General features: G+C 31.7%; 1 protein-coding gene across 2 annotated transcripts; it reads left to right on the top strand.

Moving 5' to 3' along the window:
• Positions 1–123: 123 nt before the first annotated feature.
• On the top strand, positions 124–21810 carry LOC143079665 (uncharacterized). 2 transcript variants are annotated; one of them, XM_076255133.1, is made up of 9 exons: positions 124–269; positions 8629–8707; positions 10086–10221; positions 16410–16495; positions 17230–17290; positions 19471–19624; positions 20249–20465; positions 21061–21273; positions 21619–21810. In XM_076255133.1, the coding sequence occupies exons 1-9, from the start codon at positions 190–192 to the stop codon at positions 21751–21753; spliced, it is 1161 nt and encodes a 386-aa protein (XP_076111248.1). In that variant the 5' UTR covers positions 124–189; the 3' UTR covers positions 21754–21810. The 2 variants fall into 2 exon arrangements, with proteins under 2 accessions (XP_076111248.1, XP_076111247.1); XM_076255132.1 differs by lacking the exon at positions 124–269 and adding an exon at positions 6554–6672.

The following is a 21810-nucleotide window of genomic DNA, read 5'->3' as shown; positions in this document are numbered from 1 at the left end:
AAACAAAAAAATCTGGCTCCAAGTGTGTACATGACAGATATGTGTTTATGTGCTGTCATATTTGATAGAAAAAATTAAATAAAATGTTAAATTTAATGTCGGAAAAAATCCGAAAATGTTTTGGGTTTTATTTTTCCGCGGAAAATTTTTCAATGGTGTTAGCGACTACAGACGAAAGGCAAAAAAAAAATGAATCGCCAAAATTTAGAACGGTTGAAACAAGAACAGGAAATAGCGTTAGAAGAAACAAATGCAAATATTAATCAGTGGTAATAAGCTTTTAAAAGGAGTAGGTCCGGTAAGGGCCGATTTTGGCCTCAAATTTCAGGTTCATCTAACGAAAGTTTTTGGACACTTTTTAAACACTTAAGTGTCTATTTCAATTGATTCGATTAGTTTGTGTGAAAGATTTTAACGGATTTAGTCATTAAAAACGCTCTAATTCAAGCTTGAATATGAAAAATATATCAAATATGCCAAAAAACGTCAATTTTCAGATGGTTTTTGTCAAAAATGAAAGTGGCCGCTTTCGTGTTCATCCTCAACCTTTATATATGTTTTGTATTATCATCAAATACAACTTACATTTCAATATTATGAATGAACACGAATGCAGCCACTTTCATTTTAGACGGAAACCGTCTGAAAATTAACCAAAATGCTAAAATTTTTAAGATTTCAGTAATTTAGCATGACTTAATGATGCTAGAACACGATATTTGTGCATTGTATTGTCAAAAACAGCTCATATTTATGTAGCAGAAGCATTTTACTTTCCAAAATATAGTTTAAAGATTACATTTTCACAATTTTCTAAAACTGCTATATTTTGGGGCCAAAAAGGGGTCTTAATGAACCTACTCCTTTAATGACTCACATTAACCTAGCAGCAAGTACATGTTGACCCGATGCAGATCAGATCAGAATTCTTTTATCAACATGATCAATGGACAGTAATAAAAAAAAAATGTGGAGCACTACCCAAATAGTAATAGTATAATAGTATATGTAGTGCACATAACAGAAAAAATATACCTTATTGCTATAGTTTGGAATGTTCGCCGACTTTCATAAACTTCATTTGTGCTTTTCGGGGCATCCTCACATCCTCCCATGTGGAGTGAGTAATTGAAAAATATATTGCTGTATTGCAAGTGGGTCTCATTGGGGTCTAACCCTGACGCAGGATTGCCAATTTTTTGTAAGGGTGACACGTGAAAGTCAAATTATTGTGCTGAGAAAATGGGAAATGAAGTGTAGTGGGACACAGGAAATTACAAAAAAATAAGAATTGCTTAGTGTAAGTGGGATACAGGAATCTGACAAAACACTAAGTGGGATCTGGGATCAAAACCCCCCAATGAAACCCCCTTGCAAGAATCATCCAACAAATTAAATTTGTATAATTGTTAATCAGCACAGATCAATCATCATGAAGATGATGAACTGATATAGTGCAGGGATACAGGCTATACCCTCTATCTGGTAAAAAAACATAAAGGCCCACATAAAAAACATACTGCATGTTTTGCATTTGTCATTTCAGGGCCTTTTTTAGCTGTTTATATGGTGTGGACTTCAGTGTGGGCTTTGCTCATTGCTAAAGGCAGTATGTTGACCTATAGTCTTTAATTTTCTGTGTCTATTGGTCTCTTGTGAAGAGTTGTCTCAATTGCAATCATACCACATCTTTTTAAGCTCACCTGGCCCTTCAAGTGATATTTTCTCATCAATTGGCATTCATCGTCCGTCGTCGTTAACTTTCATAAAAGTCTTTTCCTCTTGAGACTACTGGGCCAATTTTAACCAAACTTGGCCACAATCATCATTTGGGTATCTTAGTTTAATTTAAATAAGAAATGTGTCTGGTGACCAGGCCAACCAACCAAGATGGCCTCCATGGCTAAAAATAGAACAAAGGGGTAAAATGTAGATTTTGGCTTATATCTCTGAAATTAGAGCATTTAGAGCAAATCTGACATGTGGTTAAATTGTTTATCAGGTCAAGATCTATCTGCCCTGAAATTTTCAGATTTTCAGATTGAATTGGTAATTTCAAGGAAATTTTGCCGTTTTTGGTTATTATCTTGAATATTATTATAGATAGAGATAAACTGTAAATAGCAATAATGTACAGCAAAGTAAGACCTACATATGTACAAATAAGTCAAAAGGATTAAAATGGTCAATTGACCCCTTAAGGAGTTATTGCCCTTTATGGCATGTATGGTCAATTTTTAACAATTTTCATAAATTTTGTAAAAATTTTGTAAAGGACAAGGTACGATAAGTTATTACAACTGGCCCCCCATTTTCGTTGAAATTAGAATGCAAAATATCCAAGAAACATGGCTATTTCTAAAGAGAATAATGTCTCATCTAACAAAAAATCAATATAACTTTTCTTTTTCCAAGTGAAAAAAATATTAAATACCTCTCTCTTTCTCATGAAAAACGTAAATTTTATGAAAATTCGAAGTTTTTCCGTCCGTTCGAGCAATTTTAAACTATGAGCGGACGCGAGTACCACGAAAATATTTCAATGTGTTGTTTGTTGTAAGGAAACAATTCACTGTTTTAAATATATTCGTGGTACTCGCGTCCGCTCATGTTCAAAATTCAATAATTCTACACTGAAAATTCCTTGTTTTTACGGAAACGTCGATAATATGTGAACCAAGGACCGGAACGAACTTGCATTTCCGAATCTGCTCGAGTATCTTATTTTAACTCAGGTGATCTTGATTGAGTTACAAAACTTCGATGCCGGGAAGGAAAAAAAAGCTTTTTCGTTCTTTATCATGTTTACGGTTTTTTTTAAAGTTGGGCAAAGAAAAGGAACATGTGATTTTGCATCATTTTTTAAAAATGTCAGTGGCAGTGTTGTCAAAGAACAACCAGCAAACTGTACATTCAACAACACTAAATGAATAAAGACCCTACCAAATTATAACCCTTTTTATCCGTGTACATAGTACGTAAATGGCAACTGGAAATTTAAATCGATTTCACCTGGAAACAAAATTAGAACCAAGATTACCTCCCATGTCAATGGATAATACAGGAAATTATTTGAATTATTTGTTTAAAAATAATTTTAAAGAAACAAAAATCTTAACTCATTAAATTTATTATAAATATTTTAAATATATAACATGTATTAAAAAGAAATACTGCAAGGTTTAGATATAATTTTGAAACGTTAATTAAGTGTATGCAAATATTGTAAACCTTTGAAAAAATACAAAGTCAAATATGATACTATATAATAATCTCAACAAAATTCGACTTTCAAAATCCGAAGATACATTACAGATGCATGCTTAATTTTTTTAAAACGAAAATCCATGCGTCTACTCTCGTATATAAGCTCATCAGCTGTTACTTGCTAAAAGCTGACATTATAAAATGATAAACGTCTCAGTTAAAAAAATATAATACTATCTTTTCTGTGACTATTTTATTTTATTTCTGTTTTACTTTTTCTTTTTTGGAATCTTTTCTCTAATATAAAATAAAAGGAGAAGCTGCTATGTGTGCGACTTGTTAATCGATAAAAGGATAACAACTATTTTTTGTAAAAGAAATAAATTCACTTTTTGACACATCCCCTATCCAGTCCATTCCAATTTTAGACAATGTATATATTAAACTTGTATTTTGTGTATCTTCTCAAGGGATGTAGAAAAATACATTTCCTTACTCAAGAGAAGCACCTTTTAGATAATGAGGAACAAAAAGATTCAGTGTCTTTTTGTTTTTGGAAAGTACAAGTACTCGGCCACGTCCAATTATTTGTAATATTTGTATTTTTATTGATCTTAGCCTTTTTTTATAGTTCGTTCTTATGTTTTACTGTTACACCACTGTCCAAGGTTAGGGTGAGGTTTCAGATCCCGCTAACATGTTAAACCTGCCGCATTCTCTATGTATGTGCCTGTCCCAAGTCAGGAGCATGGAGCCAGTTTCACAAAAAAAAACTTATGATTAAGATTGATTGTGAGTCATGAACAATTCAGTATACTTACGATCATTCTTAGTCGTAAGTTTCTTCTGTGAAACCGACTCCTATAATTTAGTGGTTATCGTTTGCTTATGTGTTACATATTTGTTTTTGGTTAATTTTTGTCTGCATAGATTAGGCCGTTGGTTATCTCGTTTGAATCGTTCGACATTGTTATTTCAGGGCCTTTTATGACTGACAATGCGGTATGGGGTTTGCTCATGTTGAAAGCCGTACGGTTGTTAATTTCTGTGTCATTTTGGTCTTTTGAGTAAAGAGGTGTCCCATTGTCAACCATACCACATCTTATTTATAATAAATGCATTGAACAAAATGACTAAAACCACTAGACTCCTATCATTTTCCGGATTGCCCAAAGATATATATGTTATTATTATACTTTTTCATGATATATTCATCTTTTGTCTTAGATTGAAAATAAAACTGTAAAAGAACCCAAAGTCATCGCCCCCTATCCTCCCGGCCCCAGTGGAAAAATATCAATATCATAGATCAATTTAACAATCACAGTGTACAGTATGCACCAATTTACTCAATGTTCTAAATAATAATATGAATGGTACTACTTTTTACTGCATAAAATTTATTTTACAACTAAAAGGTTGATCAAAATGGACGTTTATGTAAATTTTGAAAGTCAGCAGCCAAGTTTACACATCAATAATTCCTACTCTTATAATTCTCAACTATTTTTTTGTGCTCCACGTATGTAGTAAAGAGCATGCATACGTCCTCTCTGTACCGGAGCGAGCATTAAGTTGTTCCCTTCTCCGTCTATACATACATACATACATAGGTCCGTCCGTCTGTACGTTTCAAAATTGGTTTCCGTTTTCCAACTTTAGTTTGTCTCTACCAAATGATATAAAACTTATACACACTGTTTATTACCACAAACCACAGATAGCGTTTGAATGTTGATGGCGCCACTTTTCCAGTTCAAGAGTTATGCCCCTGTACTAAAAGCAAACTTGCTGAATTGTTCGTTTCCGTTCTCTAACTTTAGTTTGCTTCAACCAAATGTTATGAAACTTATAAACAATGCTTATTACCACAAAACACAGACCCAGTATGAATTTTTGTGATTTCTTTTTCCTATTCTAGGGTTATGCTCCTTTACAAATGAAAAAAAATGCTGATTTTTTTTCGATCTCTATCTTGAGTTTGTCTCAATTCAATGTTATGAAATGCATATATAATGATTATTGCCACAAAACTCAGTTTAAGTTCAAATTTTAGTAGCGTCACTTTTAAAATTCTTGAGATATGTCTCTGTATAACTTTATATGTTAGCGGGGGAATCAACTGAGTCCCTATGTCAATGGACACATTCTCCATTTATTTAAGTTAAATTATTTAATCTTTGGGCGAAGAAAAAAATACGGAAATTAATTGAAACCATATAGTCATAAATAACATTGTCTATTCATCAGGGCCGCGTTCAATATCGTAGCTGCTACGTAGTGCTACGTAGATTAGCTATAGACTAGCTGCTACATAGATATTGATAGCAGCTACGTAGCCGCTACGTACATTTGTAGCTGCTACGATATTGAACTCAACCCAGATCATGCACAATTGATTTTGTTTTGAAAATAACAATAGAGGGATGGGGGCGGGGTACATGCCATAAGGCTGTTGTTAGCAGCAAAGAATCCTAGATTATTATACAGTATGCAAAACTAAAAAAAATATGTATCTGCTGTCTCTCTTTTACATGAAAATACATACTTAGATATGCATAAGAATTATTTTATCTGATTTGCGATGGTTGCTAAGCAAGATATTATATCATGGATACGTTCCTGTGTAACCATGGAAACACTGAATTAAGAATTATATTAGAATTGCACATTTGCACTAAAGGTACTCATAAATATCCTTTAGTTCCACGTTTCAAGCTTAAAAGTTACACTCAGTGACACTAAACATCTTTTTAAATGTTCTTCAACTGTTTACTTAAAACTAACTATGCGTTGCTAAGGAAAACTCGGGTTGATTTGACGGATTATACAGATACAAAATCAAATTGTTTTTTCATGCAAACATTGTTACTAAATATATCAATATAGGAGTCGACTTAATATGAGTTGTATAAAAACATTTGAATTTTTCATTTTTTTTTAAGGATAGCATTGGATAAAAAAGTACTTTTTAGTGGTCACTAGGCAACATTGTGGTTGCTAGGTTACTATTAAGAACTTTTTAAAATGATAGACCCAACAATAGTAAATATTCAAGTGTTTGGTAACACATCACCATTCATTTTAATAGATTCAGAAGTCTTTTCCTTTGGCAATTGCAATAAAGATTGATATTATAGTTCGTTTTATAAAACCCGTTGCTAGGCAACCAAATAATCACATAAACACAAAATGTTCAACATTTTTTAAAGTCACTATGCATAGACTAGTGATGGATTGAATATGAAGTCATTTGAAGAGGGGGCCAAAAATGCACCTTATCATACCTTGTCCTTTTTACAAAATATTTTAACTACTGGGCCAAGTTCATTACAGATAGAGATAACTGTAAGCAGCAAGAATGTCCAGTAAAGTAAGATCTACAAACACATCACCATCACCAAAACACAATATTGTCATGAATCCATCTGTGTCCTTTGTTTATGATATGCACATAGAACCAAGGTAAGCGACACAGGCTCTTTGGAACCTCTAGTTTTATATAGTGGAACCTCATGTCAAACACATTTGTGTCTAAAACTCGGATGAGTAGAAGTATTGACATGTAGGAGGAAAGTTGGAATTTAACCTAAATTTCAAAATAGAAAATAAACATGTCAGATAAATGTGGATGTTTACTTATACATCCCAAAACCATTTTTGATTCCACCTTGGTTAAAGGTATGAGGGGAGGGTTTTGATTTTTGCGCATGTCCTAAGCCAGAAACCTCTAGTCTATTGTTTTGTTTTAATTTTGGTTCATTTGTATGCTTTTAAGGCTAGTGAGGAGTCCATTTCATTGAACTAATTATACATTATTTAGAGGACTTTGTTGCAGGATTTTTCCATTGAGTTGAACACCCATTGGTGACCTTGGTTTGATTTCTGCTCTTTAGTCTGTTTTTTTACACTCTGACACATTCCCCGTTTCCATTCTCTATTCTATATTTGTAGCAATAAATATTTAATCATGTTTTAAATTTTCAAAAGAAGTTAACAGTACTAGCAACAATAAAAATATTTAAATATTTTACCACTGTGTTAAATTGATAACCTTTAAGAATAAGTTCAATCAGAGGTCAGGATCGATTCTTCTACATGGATCAGATATAAGTTTACAGGCTTTATAAACAATATGACAGTAAAAATACAAACTTGATATCCTGTTTTTTGATAAATGCTCAAACTTCCTCATTAACCCAAAATTGAGAATGGAAATGGGGAATGTGTCAAAGCGACAACAACCCGACTATAGAGCAGACAGCCGAAGGCCACTAATGGGTCTTCAATGTAGCGAGAAACTCCCGCATCTGGATGCGTCCTTCAGCTGGCCACTAAAAAATATGTGTACTAGTTCAGTGATAATGGACGTCATACTAAACTCTGAATTATACACAAGAAACTAAATTAAAAATCATACAAGACTAACAAAGGCCAGAGTCTCCTGACTTAGGACAGGCGCAAAATTGCGGCGGGGTTAAACATATTTTTTGAGATCTCAACCCTCCCCCTATACCTCTAGCCAATGTAGAAAAAACAAACGCACAACAATACGCACAGTAAAACTCAGTTTACAAGAAGACCGAGTCTTTGTATTTATGAAAGAATTTGGAAAGGTTTGAATTAACTTGTGGAAACATGAAATCCCTAACTTTAAAACACAACTACAAACAGGGACATTAACAAGTTGTGAAATGAAACATCTTAAAGTCTTAAGTTTCAAATTTTTTAGAAAGTTTACATGTTGTTCAAAGTTTCTATCATCATGACTTTCATATCATATCAGTTTCCAACTTACAAAGATAATCTTGCTTTTTAAACATTCATTTTAAGTTGAATTTGAACAAGATGAACCAACACCTGAAGTGGTTATGGTGCGGTTGGGTAATAGTGGGTGGATACCTTAAGTTATTCACAGTTGTCTTTCACTATAAAAGTAAAATAAAACGATAAAAAATTTGTACTTCACTGTTTGATTTCATGTATAAAATTGTCGTGAAGACGCCACCCTTGTTGGCGAAATATGTCGACCATAATAAGCTCTTACCGTGCGGTAATTGGTGGGTGTTGTTTTTATTCATTTTAAGTGAATGGTTTTACTTTAGTGATATTTGAGACCCTTTATAGTTTGCTGTTCGATGTGAGCCAAGGCTCCGTGTTGAAGGCTGTACCTTACCTATAATGGTTTACTTTTATGAATTGTTACTTGGATGGAGAGTTGTCTTATTGGCGCTCATACCACATCTTCCTCATGTTCCTATATCTATTATATTAGTTAAGTAGACATGTTTGCCTATACTTTCACTGACATGATAATACATAGGGAACTTTATTAGCAGTAAAATAAAAAAAAATATTTTGCTGCTTTTAACATACATTACTATTGTAAGTTAACTTTAATACTAGTGATTATCTTTTCAGGGAGAAATTTAGAACAGATTACAAAGCATTAAAAACTAGACTGAAGACATTACCAGACAAAGTAACTCATGATGTTATGGTCAGTTTTGTTTATATCAAGAATTATTCAGCTTCTTAAAAAACACATTGGTTTCATGTTGATAACCAGAGTGAAGTTTAAGTGAACAAGATAAAAATGTAATAAAATCATCAGAAATTCAAATTAATCAGTGTTGATTACTCTGGTTAATTCAGAGGATTTTTTTCAGCTTATGATCAGGACTTTCAGTGTATACATTTCTTCTAAAATTTTGCAGTACAGATAATGATGAAAATTAACCATGGAAATGAATGTTTTAAATTGATAAAAAGTAGTTTCAACATAATCTGGTACAAACCTCTGACATATGTGTTCATGTTTCACTGTCATCTTTGAATACTTTTCTAATGGTTTTTCATGTGTAAACATACAGGTCAAATCAACACAAAAGTATAATTAAAAGCCAAGTTCAGTGGTTGTAGTTTGTTGATGTGGTTCATAAATGTTTCTGGTTTCAGTTTTTTTTTTAGATTAGACAGTTGGTTTTTCTGTTTGAATTGTGTTAGTACAATAGTCATTTTTTCAATTTTTGGGACCTTTTATTGCTGCTTTTCGGTGAGCCAAGGCTATGTGTTAAAGACCGTTCTTTGACCTATAATAGTTTACTTTTACAAATTATGACTTGGATCGAGAGTTGTCTCATTGGCACTCATACCACATCTTCTTATATATAACATACATGATAAATGAATAAAATGTGTTTTCTTCCTTTTGAAATTCACCTGAACTAAACATGCCAAACAGCTATAGCATCAGTCCTCATCATTAATCATCTATTATATATTTATTTTGAAATTTTATTTTACATTGTACATTATTAACTATTTTAAAGAGAACTCCTTTGAAATAGAAGTTATTTGCCTTAAAATTATCAGCAGGACAAGTTCTATAGTTGTGTCAACATGGCCAAATCGTTTGTCCATATATACATTTGTAGGCTAACCACAAATTGAAATGATAATAAAGAAGAAATCTTCTATAGGTTTTGGCAAAACCCTGAAATAAAATATCCAGTAGAATACAAGATATGCTTTTTAGGGGTATCAGATATTGAGGTCTCATGCATTTATTTGTCAAATTGATCAATCAAATTTTGATTTTTTTCTAAAATGAAATATTTTTCACAAAAAAAGTGGTTTCAAAACACTTGTGTATATGAAGTTTAGTTTTGTTGTATAATATTCATTTTTCCTGTGCAGTAAAATAATTATAACATGAATTAATGATCAGACTTTTTTCTGTACATTTGATTTTTACAAAATAATTTAATTTAAATCACATAATATTTACCATAAGTAGGCATGCTCAGAGTATATCAATCAGTTTAATCAGAGTAGCACTGCCATTTTGTTTTATTTTTGACTTTCTTTTATTACAGGTTCCTTTTGGTCCTCTGGCTTTCATACCTGGAAAGTTAGTCCATACCAATGAAATTCTTGTCCTTCTAGGGGAAAACTGGTTTGTTGAAAGATCAGCAAAGCAAGCATGTGGAATTATTGACAGAAGAGCCAAATGTAAGTGGAAGTGCACAACATGCTTTCAAAGGATTATTGTGCTCTTGCTCCTTGCTAAGATTTTTTTGTAAATTTCTTAATTTTGTATACTGGTACTTTATTTTTAATTTTCTACTTTTAAAGCCAAAAAAAAAAATTCTAAGATACATATGAATACGTTTATTTGTAGACATAAACTTAATTGCAACTCCTGAAGATGTTGTATATTTTAATATTTTGTGAATAAATTGAACTCCATTTAATCATTAATGGAGGTTGAGTTATAATGTTTATATTGCATGAATTCCTTTCTTTTACATCCAAAAGTATGAATAAATATGCACCATAACTTTCTGTTTTGACTTTTTATACGACCGCAAAAATTGAACCCTTCAAGAGTACCAACTCTCCCACACCCTACACCGAGGAAAATGTCGGAGCCACTCCGAAAAACTCCGATATTCATCACAACTTTTAACATCTTTTGTAAACGTAAAATGATTGAGCGTCATAAACTTGTCAAACACCGGTAGAATTATAGTACATTTATTATATAATTAATGTGAAAATATTTTTCACTTTCCAAATTCAAATGACGAAATTGATATAAATACTTTCGTCAATTTGAAAACCGTTCCGTAAAATGCGAAAATGACGAGCACTATCAATATCACTTGAAATTATTTCCTTTGTCAACAGAGTTGAGGGGGAGGACAGGGGGGTACCTTTCTCCCTTCTCCCACCCCTCTTCTCCTTTCTCCTACCCCCGTTCTCCTTTCTCCCATTAGAATAAAACATCTCCTTTTGAGATAAATTAAAAAAAAATTCTCCTTTCTCCAACTTTTTCTCCTTTCTCTAACTTTTTCTCCTTTCTCCCAGCCTTCCTCTCCTTTCTCCTACCCCCTTTCTCCTTTCTCCCACCCCCTTTCTCCTTTCTCCTACCCCCTTTCTCCCTGTCTCCCTTACCCCTGTCCTCCCCCTCAGAGTTGTCATTTAACAGTTTCTGTTCGTAATTTGAATTATTCAAGTCTGTATAAATGTACCGAGGTTGTGAAACATCATATTTTACATTGCTCAATAAATTAAGTTTACTTGATGATCCGATGAATCAGGTTACCGAAAAAACAACATGATTTTATTAGCCAGTTGATTTTTTAATAATGAACAATTAATGCGCTGATATTGCTTATTGAATAAGTTATAAAAGAAACTAATTGTGGCAAAATCGTCCTTGCTGAAAGAACACAGTTACACAATGTATGACCTGACCGGACTGTAATAGAAACACAAAATAACAATTTTCTTCATACTTTTTCGTATGTACGTTCTATTTTAAAGATAACGGCATAAGACACAAATATAAAGGATAATAATTATCTTATTCTAAATGATATTGTCACATCTTTATCTGTCAAAGAAAGGAAAACATTTGTTCAATTTATAATACCGTGATTTTAAAGCACACCTGTGCAACCAAGATCGATTAAATGTTCAAAGGTAAATTATCTGGGTAATCCAATTATGTTGTCACGCGTCGTTAATTTGAAGTACATCCGATGGGCAATAAACCAATTAACAGCCACGCGGTGTTGGGAGAGAATCTTTGGAGGATTTTAGGAGTGAAATCCGCGGTACTCAGTGTGATTCCGAGAAACACGGAAATCGGAGAAAAAAGTTATCGAATCGATATTTTTGAAGAGTACTGTATATTGGTATGATGTTGGCGTCGTCGTCGTCGTCGTCCAAATACTTTTAGTTTTTGCACTCTAACTTTAGTAAATGTGAATAGAAATCTATGAAATTTTAACACAAGGTTTATTACCACAAAAGGAAGGTTGGGATTGATTTTGGAAGTTTTGGTCCCAACATTTTAGGAATTAGGGGCCAAAAAGGGCCCAAATAAGCATTTTCTTGGTTTTCGCACTATAACTTTAGTTTAAGTAAATAGAAATCTATGAAATTTTGACACAAGGTTTATGACCACAAAAGAAAGATTGGGATTGATTTTGGGAGTTTTGGTTTCAACAGTTTAGGAATTAGGGGCCAAAAAAGGGCCCAAATAAGCATTATTCTTGGTTTTCGCACAATAACTTTAGTACAAGTAAATAGAAATCAATGAAATTTAAACACAAGGTTTATGACCACAAAAGGAAGGTTGGGATTGATTTTGGGAGTTGAGGTCCGAACAGTTTAGGAATTAGGGGCCAAAAAGGGGCCCAAATAAGCATTTTTCTTGGTTTTCGCACCATAACTTTAGTATAAGTAAATAGAAATCTATGAAATTTAAACACAAGGTTTATGACCATAAAAGGAAGGTTGGGATTGATTTTGGAAGTTTTGGTCCCAACAGTTTAGGAATAAGGGGCCCAAAGGGTCCAAAATTAAACTTTGTTTGATTTCATCAAAAATTGAATAATTGGGGTTCCTTGATATGCCCAATCTAACTTTAATGTAGATTCTTAATTTTTGGTCCCGTTTTTAAATTGGTCTACATTAAGGTCCAAAGGGTTCAAAATTAAACTTAGTTTGATTTTATCAAAAATTGAATCCTTGGGGTTCTTTGATATGCTGAATCTAAAAATGTACTTAGATTTTTGATTATTGGCCCAGTTTTCAAGTTGGTCCAAATCGGGGTCCAAAATTAAACTTTGTTTGATTTCATCAAAAATTGAATAATTGGGGTTCTTTGATATGCCAAATCTAACTGTGTATGTAGATTCTTAATTTTTGGTCCCGTTTTCAAATTGGTCTACATTAAAGTCCAAAGGGTCCAAAATTAAACTAAGTTTGATTTTAACAAAAATTGAATTCTTGGGCTTCTTTGATATGCTGAATCTCAACATGTACTTAGATTTTTGATAATGGGCCTAGTTTTCAAGTTGGTCCAAATCAGGATCCAAAATTATTATATTAAGTATTGTGCAATAGCAAGAAATTTTCAATTGGACAGTATTCAGCAATAGCAAGAAATCTTCAATTGCACAGTATTGTGCAATAGCAAGAAATTTTCAATTGCACAGTATTGCGCAATAGCAAGAAATCTTCAATTGCACAGTATTGTGCAATAGCAAATATTTTCAATTGCACAGTATTGCGCAATAGGAAGAAATATCTAATTGCACAATATTGTGCAATAGCAAGAAATTTTCACATTTTCAATTAGAGTTATCTTTCTTTGTCCAGAATAGTAGTTGAATCAACTCAAATCATTGCTTTATACAATATACAATGTATATTCACTTTTACTACCAACTGATACCGGGTAAATTAAAACAATCTTTACCATTCAATGATAACGAGCACTTTTTTTACATTTTAATATGTATTTAAATGAGTAGTTATTGTTGCAAACTCCATTAGAAATTTGAATTGAGATCAGTTTTGGAATAAGGGAAAGGGGGATGTGAAAAAAAAAATTGGGGGGGGGGGGGTTTAATTTTTTTCATTACAGATTTCATAAATAAAAAGAAAATTTCTTCAAACATTTTTTTGAGAGGATTAATATTCAACAGCATAGTGAATTGCTCAAAGGCAAAAAAAAATTTAAGTTCATTAGACCACATTCATTATGTGTCAGAAACCTATGCTGTGTCAACTATTTAATCACAATCCAAATTTAGAGCTGAGTCCAGCTTGAATGTTGTGTCCATACTTGCCCCAACCGTTCAGGGTTCAACCTCTGCGGTCGTATAAAGCTGCACCCTGCGGAACATCTGGTTCCAATTAAACTCAATTCAAATCTAGTAAGCATCAATCAATCATAAATTTGATTCTAATGCGATAAATCTTTGATTTGAATTAGAGTTATCTCTCTTTACATGATTCATTATGATTATCCACATTATATTGTACTAAAGTAAGTTGAATGGAGATACAAAAATGTATGAATGTGGTTATACTATTACCTTGAATAAAAGATCCTTCCTTTTATATGTCATTGAGACAGCAATTATTATTTAGTAAAATTAAATATTGATATCTAATAAAAAAAAAAAAATAATAAAAAAAAATAATTAGAGTTATCTCTCTTTGTATATTGTCATTATCATTATGTGAATGGGGAGAATGGAGATAAAAAAAAAGTTGTATGAATGAAGTTATATTATTACATGAATAAAAGATCCTTCAATGAGACAGCAATCATAGATAATTCTAGTAAAGTTACAAAACAAATATTTTGAATTTGAATCTCTCCTTACACTGTACATTATCCATTTCATTATGTAAAATAGAGTTACAAAAATGTATGAATGTAGTAATAGTTATACTATTATATCTCTTAAAAGATCCTTGTGTGTATACTTCAAAAAGACAGCAATTATAAATGAGCAAAATTGAATATTGATGTTATAAAAATAGTTATTTGAATAAGAGTTATTGCTCTTTGTACATTATCCATATCATGTTAGTGCCGTAAATGTGGTGCAAAAATGTGTGAATGAGGTTATATTAATACATGAATAAAATATCCTTTTGTGTATACTTCAATGAGACACCAGTCATAATTTAGTGGTTATACTCTTATACGAATAAAAGATCATTCTTATAGTCAACGAGACAGCAACCATAATTTAGAAAAATTTGATATAGGTGTTTAGGAATAAACATTGATTTGAAATAAAGTTATCCCTCTTTACATGGTTAATTTTCCTCATTATGTTAGTGTGGTGTATGGATATACATAATGTATAAATATGGTTATACTTAAGAATTGAATGCTTCTTTTTGTAACTTCATTGGAGTGTAAAAGCGTTGACCGAAGTACATTTTGTATGAAGCGTGGAAGCGCTTCATACTAAAAATGTGCGCAGGGTCAACGCTTTTACAACCCTATGAAGTTACAAAAAGAAGCATTCAATACTTATAATTACATTTTTTTAGCAATGATCATGAAAACACGAATTTTATTATTGTTTTATTTAATTCACCTGTGCACTTTATTGTGGGACCACGTGTTATAATGAATGAAAAGTTTTATTGAGCAATACAATTGCTTACGGAATAACATATGATGTGCAGTTAGCCAATCAGAATAAAGTATCACAATGAAACATACATCTAAGCATTCTAATGTAATTATTAAACTATGAATAATTAATAATTCTGCATACCGGTATACATGTACTTCAATGAGACACCAATTACAATTTATAAAATTGAATATTGATTTTATAGTGATTTCTCCTTGTACATTATCCATATCATTATGTTAGTGCAGAAGAAGGAGACGCAAAAAAATTATGAATGTGGTTATACTATAACATTAATAAAAATTCCTTCTGTTTTAAGTAATGAGACACTAATTAAAATTTAGTTACATTTTATAGTGATGTTATTTAACAAAACTTGATTTGATATAGCATTATCCCTCTTTACATGGTTCATTATTATCCCATATTGTTATGTTAGTGCAGTTAATGGAGATGCAGAAATGTATGAATGTGGTTATACTATAACAGAACAGGAATCAAAGATCCTTCTGTGTATACTTCAATGAGACACTGATGATAATGTAGTAAAACTTCATATTGATGTTTTAAAACAAAACTTGATTTGAACTAGAGTTATCTCTCTTTGCATATCATTATGTAATTGGGGTGAATGGAGATACAAAAATGTATGAATGTGGTTATTCTATTATCACATGAATAAAATTGTTCTTTATATATGTCAATAAGACAGTAACTCTACAACACATAAAAAATACAGAATAAACATATTGTCATTAATTTTTGAAGCACTTAGAGAATAAATATTAAATTAAGATTGTGTCTCTCAACATAAGAGTGAGAGAGTTTGTCCCAAATAAAATCGGTAGAAAGTTATAGGAAAATAAAAGTGATATGTTTTAACATTTATCAGGTATTTGAAACATCTAATTTATTTTCACATTTGATCATTTCATTGGACAGTTTGCTTTTTTTGAAAAAGGAAGAAGAGTTATCTCCCTTCTAATAGAAATAAGACAATTTGAACCAGGTGACAATGAAATTCAGAAAAAAAGCATATGCTAAGATTATAAACCAAAATCTGTATTTACATCACTTTGGCTGAAAGAGAAAAAAAACATTTATAAAAAATTTGAAGCTGTAAGATTAAATTCATACTTATTATGCTTATATTATAAAAGTTAAACATACATCCTTTTGTCTATTAAATATTTTTATGTAAATGCTTGTAATGACCAGATCCTTCTTAATTTATTCAAGCAATTCATAAGGAGATAGAAAATTTGCATAAACAGAAGGAGTTACTTCAGCCAAGGCTTGATGCTGTCAAAGGACAATTTTCAAAGGTATTTTAACTATTGAAATTTTACAGTATTTTATTATTTTCTTTAGAAAATTTTGGATGTAATGGAACTCGTTATCTTAAATTTTGACTCTAAGAAAAGAAAACTTAATATTTGAAAATAATTCTTACATGATTAGGAAATGAAAGAAGGCCAAGTCTATGGTTTTTTTTATCACCTCTATGGTCTCTTCGTAGGGTGTTTGCCTCAAATGCTGTAGGTTCCAACCTTGGCTTAGTCAAACCAAAGACTTTTAAATTGGTTTTTACTGCTTCTCCGCATATCATGCAGCAATAAGAAGGAAAAGCAAAGACTGGTGCCAGGCTTGGAGTCAGAATGATGTGACTGGTTCCATGTCTTCCTGCTGACTGGTAACCTGTAAACAAGCATGTAAAAATTATGAATGCTGTGTCTGTCTGGAAGGATGGACACATTAGAAAAAGTTTACAAAAAGTTAGATGGATCTTTTTGAAATATCAGCAGGAATTATGAAATGGTCTTTATTTGCTCAATTATTAAAAACTTGTCTTAGATTTCATATTATATATTTATTTATAAATATTTGTACCACACTAGGGTTTTCATAATAATTTTACTGAATACAGATCATTGGAAATGTGATTGTGAGAGTTGGTAATTGTGTCTCATGGAAACCTATTCTGAGGTGTTTTTTTTAGTTTTGTTTAGAAAGTTTGTTTCTTCATTCTGTTTATTTAACTGGTGTGTTTGTCTTGCAGGAAACAGATACATTTGATATAATTGAGGAATACAATGAAGAAAAAGAAAAAAAGTGGAAAGGTGAATTTGTTGTATTTGAGTCTAATGCATATATTTCTGTATACATATGTAAACAAAAGGAGAACTTATCTTAGGTGGCATGTTTGTGCTTATCCCTTAATATTTATGACTACAGTTTCTGTCTTAAGAGCAAATAGCATTATTGTAAAATTTCAAGGGTTTATTTAGAAGAAAAAAAAAAGAATATGATTGCCTATGACCCTATCCTCAAAAGACCAGTTTGATTAGTCCAAATTCCAGTTAGCATCTTTCACATGGCCATACATTAACTCTTTTGGGGCCTCGGTGGCCGAGTGGTCTAAGTAGTTACTACTGTAATCACTAGCCAGTCAACACTGAGGTTGTGAGTTTGAATCCCGTTCGTGCAGGTGCACTAGACTCCAATCTAAATTGACTAGGACTGTCAGTGTTCCTATCGATTGTCGGTGGTTTCCTCTGGGCCTCCACCAATAAAACTGGCCGCCAAAAAATAGCCTCAATGGGGTGATTAAAAGTGGCATTAAAACACCAAAAATCTAATCAATATTATTAACTATTTTTATATGTCAGTATTGATAGAAATAGTAAAGTGACTGCTGAGCAACTGACATTATTTTATTTCAGTAGCAAAATATACAATATTTATATACATAAGTTTTTCTCTAATCTGTATTTATAGTATTTGTCTCTCAACAATTGAATAATGTAATAGGTATAAAGCTATGGTAAATATGTATGAGTAAATATAATTGAGACCCATCTGCTACTCTTAAATTGTTGTCATAATTGACCAAAAGTGTGACCATGTTTAAAGTAATTTGGGTAATATTTAACAATATTTGAACAAAGAAATACTATTTAAGGTATATATTTATGCAATCCACATAATTCCATTAGTTATATTTATATATTTATCTGTAATTCCTTTCAACTTTATTTGTTTGTTTGTAAGTGATAGTATTTGTAAATGTCATATTGTTTTGACAATTTATGTAAAAATCTGATTTTTCCCTTTCCAAATATTTACAGTTCAAGTGTAAACAGTGTGACAATTTTATACCTGTAATTGAACCTATTTTAAAAGCACCTGTGTGAATTAATTAAGAGATAATTTGATAATTGCTGTGGTTACAATGATAATGCATGCTTCTATGTAACACCATGTTAATCTGTAAATAAATGTTGTTAATTGGATAAGTCATTTTTAATGGGGAGATAATCTTTTAGTCAAAGATATTTTTCAATTAGGTTGTTGGTTTTATGATAACTTAGGTCAATTGGAAAAATAATTGTGCATTGATTAATACCTCAAAGAATTCATGAAATGCAATTCAAATTGAAGGAGGGGGATTTCAGTGTTTTGTGTGAAAATTTCTTATCTTTGATTTGAAGTTAAAAGTTTCTTTGATATCCCTTAAGAGTTAGGTAAGAAATTCCAAGAAAACTTTTAATCTGGTAATCGCCTCAAATTGGTAAATAATACAATATAGATAATGATAATGATTTTTCACTTTGAGAAAGAAAAAAAAAACGCCACAAATTATTTTATCACAACTGATACATTTTGATTTTATATGTTTTCTGTTATAGATTTAAACATTATTTTAGAAATACTTAAAATTGAGAATGGAAATGGGGAATACACTGTACAGTGACAACATGAGGCTTACTTTTTCTGCATAAAGACATTTGAAACAGAGTTTTGGCTTTTCTTCTCATTGTTTGCATTTACACTTGCATACCAGTCTCCTCAACAAATCTGGTAGTCTTCTGTGGGACATCCACTGGTCCATATAGCTTCTCTTAAAGTGGTGTTTGTGAGTGCCATATCTTATCTCTCAGTGCACGATGGATCCTGCATGACTGTAAGAGGTGTGCATTATCCTGCTCTGCATCTCCACAAGGACACATTGGAGATGGAACAACTTATATGACTTTGTATAGATGTTGGTTGAGTCTGTTGTGTCCTGTCCTTAGTCTAAAGATGGTGGTTTGTTCATATCTTGTAAGCTGATAGAAACTGTCTTGTTGCTGAGAGGTTTCTGAACAGAGAGTTTGGGCTTTTCTTAGCTTACTTGAAATATTCATATTTTACAGAAAAAGTGTTAAAGATAAGATATTTTAGTTTAACCTTTAAATAGAAATAAGTATTTTTATTTGAATTTATTTGCTCAAATAATTTTATCTATTTATTTCAACAGCACAACACAAGAAAAATGTCAAGCATTACAAACAAACTGTTAAAGAAAAGGCAGATGAATCATCAGAAATGGGCATAACTATGACAGATAAAGATTTATGGGATAGACTAGATGAATTAGAGAGAATTGAATCAGAGAAAAGAGAAATGCACAAGTATGATTACAGAATCTTTATTTATTTATTTATTCATGAAATTACTCACCTTTTCTTAAACAACTCAGATTTTTGCCATTATTTTATCACTCATTTGATGATTTTGTGCAGAGTAACAGTTATGGTCCTTTAACTTAAAAAAATTCACTAAAATAATCAGTTTTCCACACTTTTTTTTTTGTCATTCTTGCAGATATTGAATTGATAATTGGTATATAGTTTAATCATAACAAATTACAGATCAAGTTCAAATTTTATTCTGGTCTAATGTTTTTGTGCATAGTTAGAGTCCTTGTACTGAGAAAATTCAGTTAAATAATCAGTTTTCAACACTTTTTTTGTCATGCTTGAAGATTGGACTTGTTATTTCTAATTAAAAGTTCATTGAATTAGAAAACCTGTCATGAATGTACAAGCACATGCATTTGCAATTTAAAACTTTACAACCACCATGATATAAATGAAAATTTCAGTGTTAAGTGGAAATCATTTTCGTGATTTAAACAATGTTGTTATTGTACTTGTTACCTTAATTTATAGGTTATGAAAAAAATATATATATTATTTATAACCAACTAATAAGCTGAATTTCAAAAAAATTACTGTGTTGTTATATATTCATAGGGTTACAAGTGATGAAATACTACTACACAAAAGTTATGATAGTGATGATAGCATTCTCAGTATTGACACTGGAAGTGGATCAGATTCTGGAGATGCTGACACCAATGACTCACAGGCTCGGGAATCATCATCAGAAAGTGCAGAATCAGATGATGAGGGAAGTGAACCAAGATCTGTGACAAAAATAATCAAATTTTCACATACTGCAACAAAAAAAGTAAATAAACAGTCTTCTTTGAAGGAATGATATACTTTTTATCTGCAAGTTTAAGGGATGACATCAAGAGTTCAATGAAGGATAACAAAATTAACTCATATAGTTCTTTCACTGACCCCCCTACCCCCCCCCCCCCCCCCCCCCTCTTAACTTAATTTGGGAAAAATTGATTGTCCCATAAGGATATATATAAAATCGATGTCAATTTAACAAAACTTGCAGCAATTTTGACCCCCACCCCAACACTATTTGAATTAAGTTTTTTTATCCTTCATTGATTTTATGATCTCGTTCCTTAGTAGAAGACAATTTTCAATGTTTAGTTTTCTTTTTAAGTTAGTTTGATAGGAACTACTTTTGATTGATCAATGACATTTTCTTTACTATCACTTCATATCAGTTTTGAGGACTATTTCGACTCCCTGACCCTTAGGTCCAGTAACTTTCCATTTCGACTCCCTGACCCTTAGGTCCAGTAACTTTCCATTTCGACTATTTGTGTTTTTGTTGTATTATTGAAAACATAGAATAAAAAAAGAACAGATAGAATGATTGCTTGAGATTAAAAAGATAATATCTAACTTTTCTTTTTTAGAGAGCTTCACAAGTGGATAATACAGATGATGATGATGATACGGAGGCAACTGAGACTGATATTAAATCTCCAGCCGACATTTACTCCCAGTTCTATCCTACATCAGGACCAAGGTCTATACTAAAGGATGATGGTGAAAAACGTCAGACAAAGAAAAGTGTAACATTGATGCCCAGTGATAGTAAAGATGAAGTACCTGTTCCTGCTCCTGTTGTAAGTTTTTTTTAATGCTCCCAATTTGAAACCTTGGTCTAGAAAATTTAAAAGTCATTTTGGACATTTTCAAAACTTTGCTTCTGCTCACTTGTAAGTCAGAAAAGGGGCCAGAGTCAACAATACTGCAATACTGTCAAAGAAAGTGTATGCAACTTCTTGCATTATAAAATGTTTGTCATTTTAATGTCCAAAATAAAGTGTTATTCTATGTTGACAACTATATTCTTGACATAAAATAATTAAAAAATGGTTATAAAACTAGTATAATTTTCATCTTAGAATACAGGCTGTCATCATGAAGGCATAACATTTTTTTTTATTATTTATTTTTTTCTTTTTCAGGCATTTTCAGATTCTGTTGTTGAGCGGTCAACTCAAATGAAATCCTCCAGTGACACTAATGTTGGAATCGTACAAGACAAACCAGCAAGAATGTCAAGGTTTAAAGCCAGACAACAAGGTTTAGATCAAACATAAAATCACAGAGCTTCATATTTTAAATCATCATCATCATATATTAAAATTAAAATAACA

The sequence above is a fragment of the Mytilus galloprovincialis genome, chromosome 6 (genome assembly GCF_965363235.1).
Source record: "Mytilus galloprovincialis chromosome 6, xbMytGall1.hap1.1, whole genome shotgun sequence".
Lineage (NCBI taxonomy): Eukaryota > Metazoa > Mollusca > Bivalvia > Mytilida > Mytilidae > Mytilus > Mytilus galloprovincialis.
The sequence above is the reverse complement of the archived record's forward strand: the minus strand, read 5'-3'. Positions and strand labels throughout refer to the sequence as shown.

Excerpts from the sequence above, each read along its gene's own strand:
- LOC143079665 (XM_076255132.1), top strand. The coding sequence starts at position 6,569 with ATGTCCAGTAAAGTAAGATCTACAAACACATCACCATCACCAAAACAC. Across the intron at positions 6,673-8,628 it reads GATATGCACATAGAACCAAG|GGAGAAATTTAGAACAGATT; the intron begins GTAAGCGACACA and ends TTATCTTTTCAG. Across the intron at positions 20,466-21,060 it reads CACATACTGCAACAAAAAAA|AGAGCTTCACAAGTGGATAA; the intron begins GTAAATAAACAG and ends TTTCTTTTTTAG.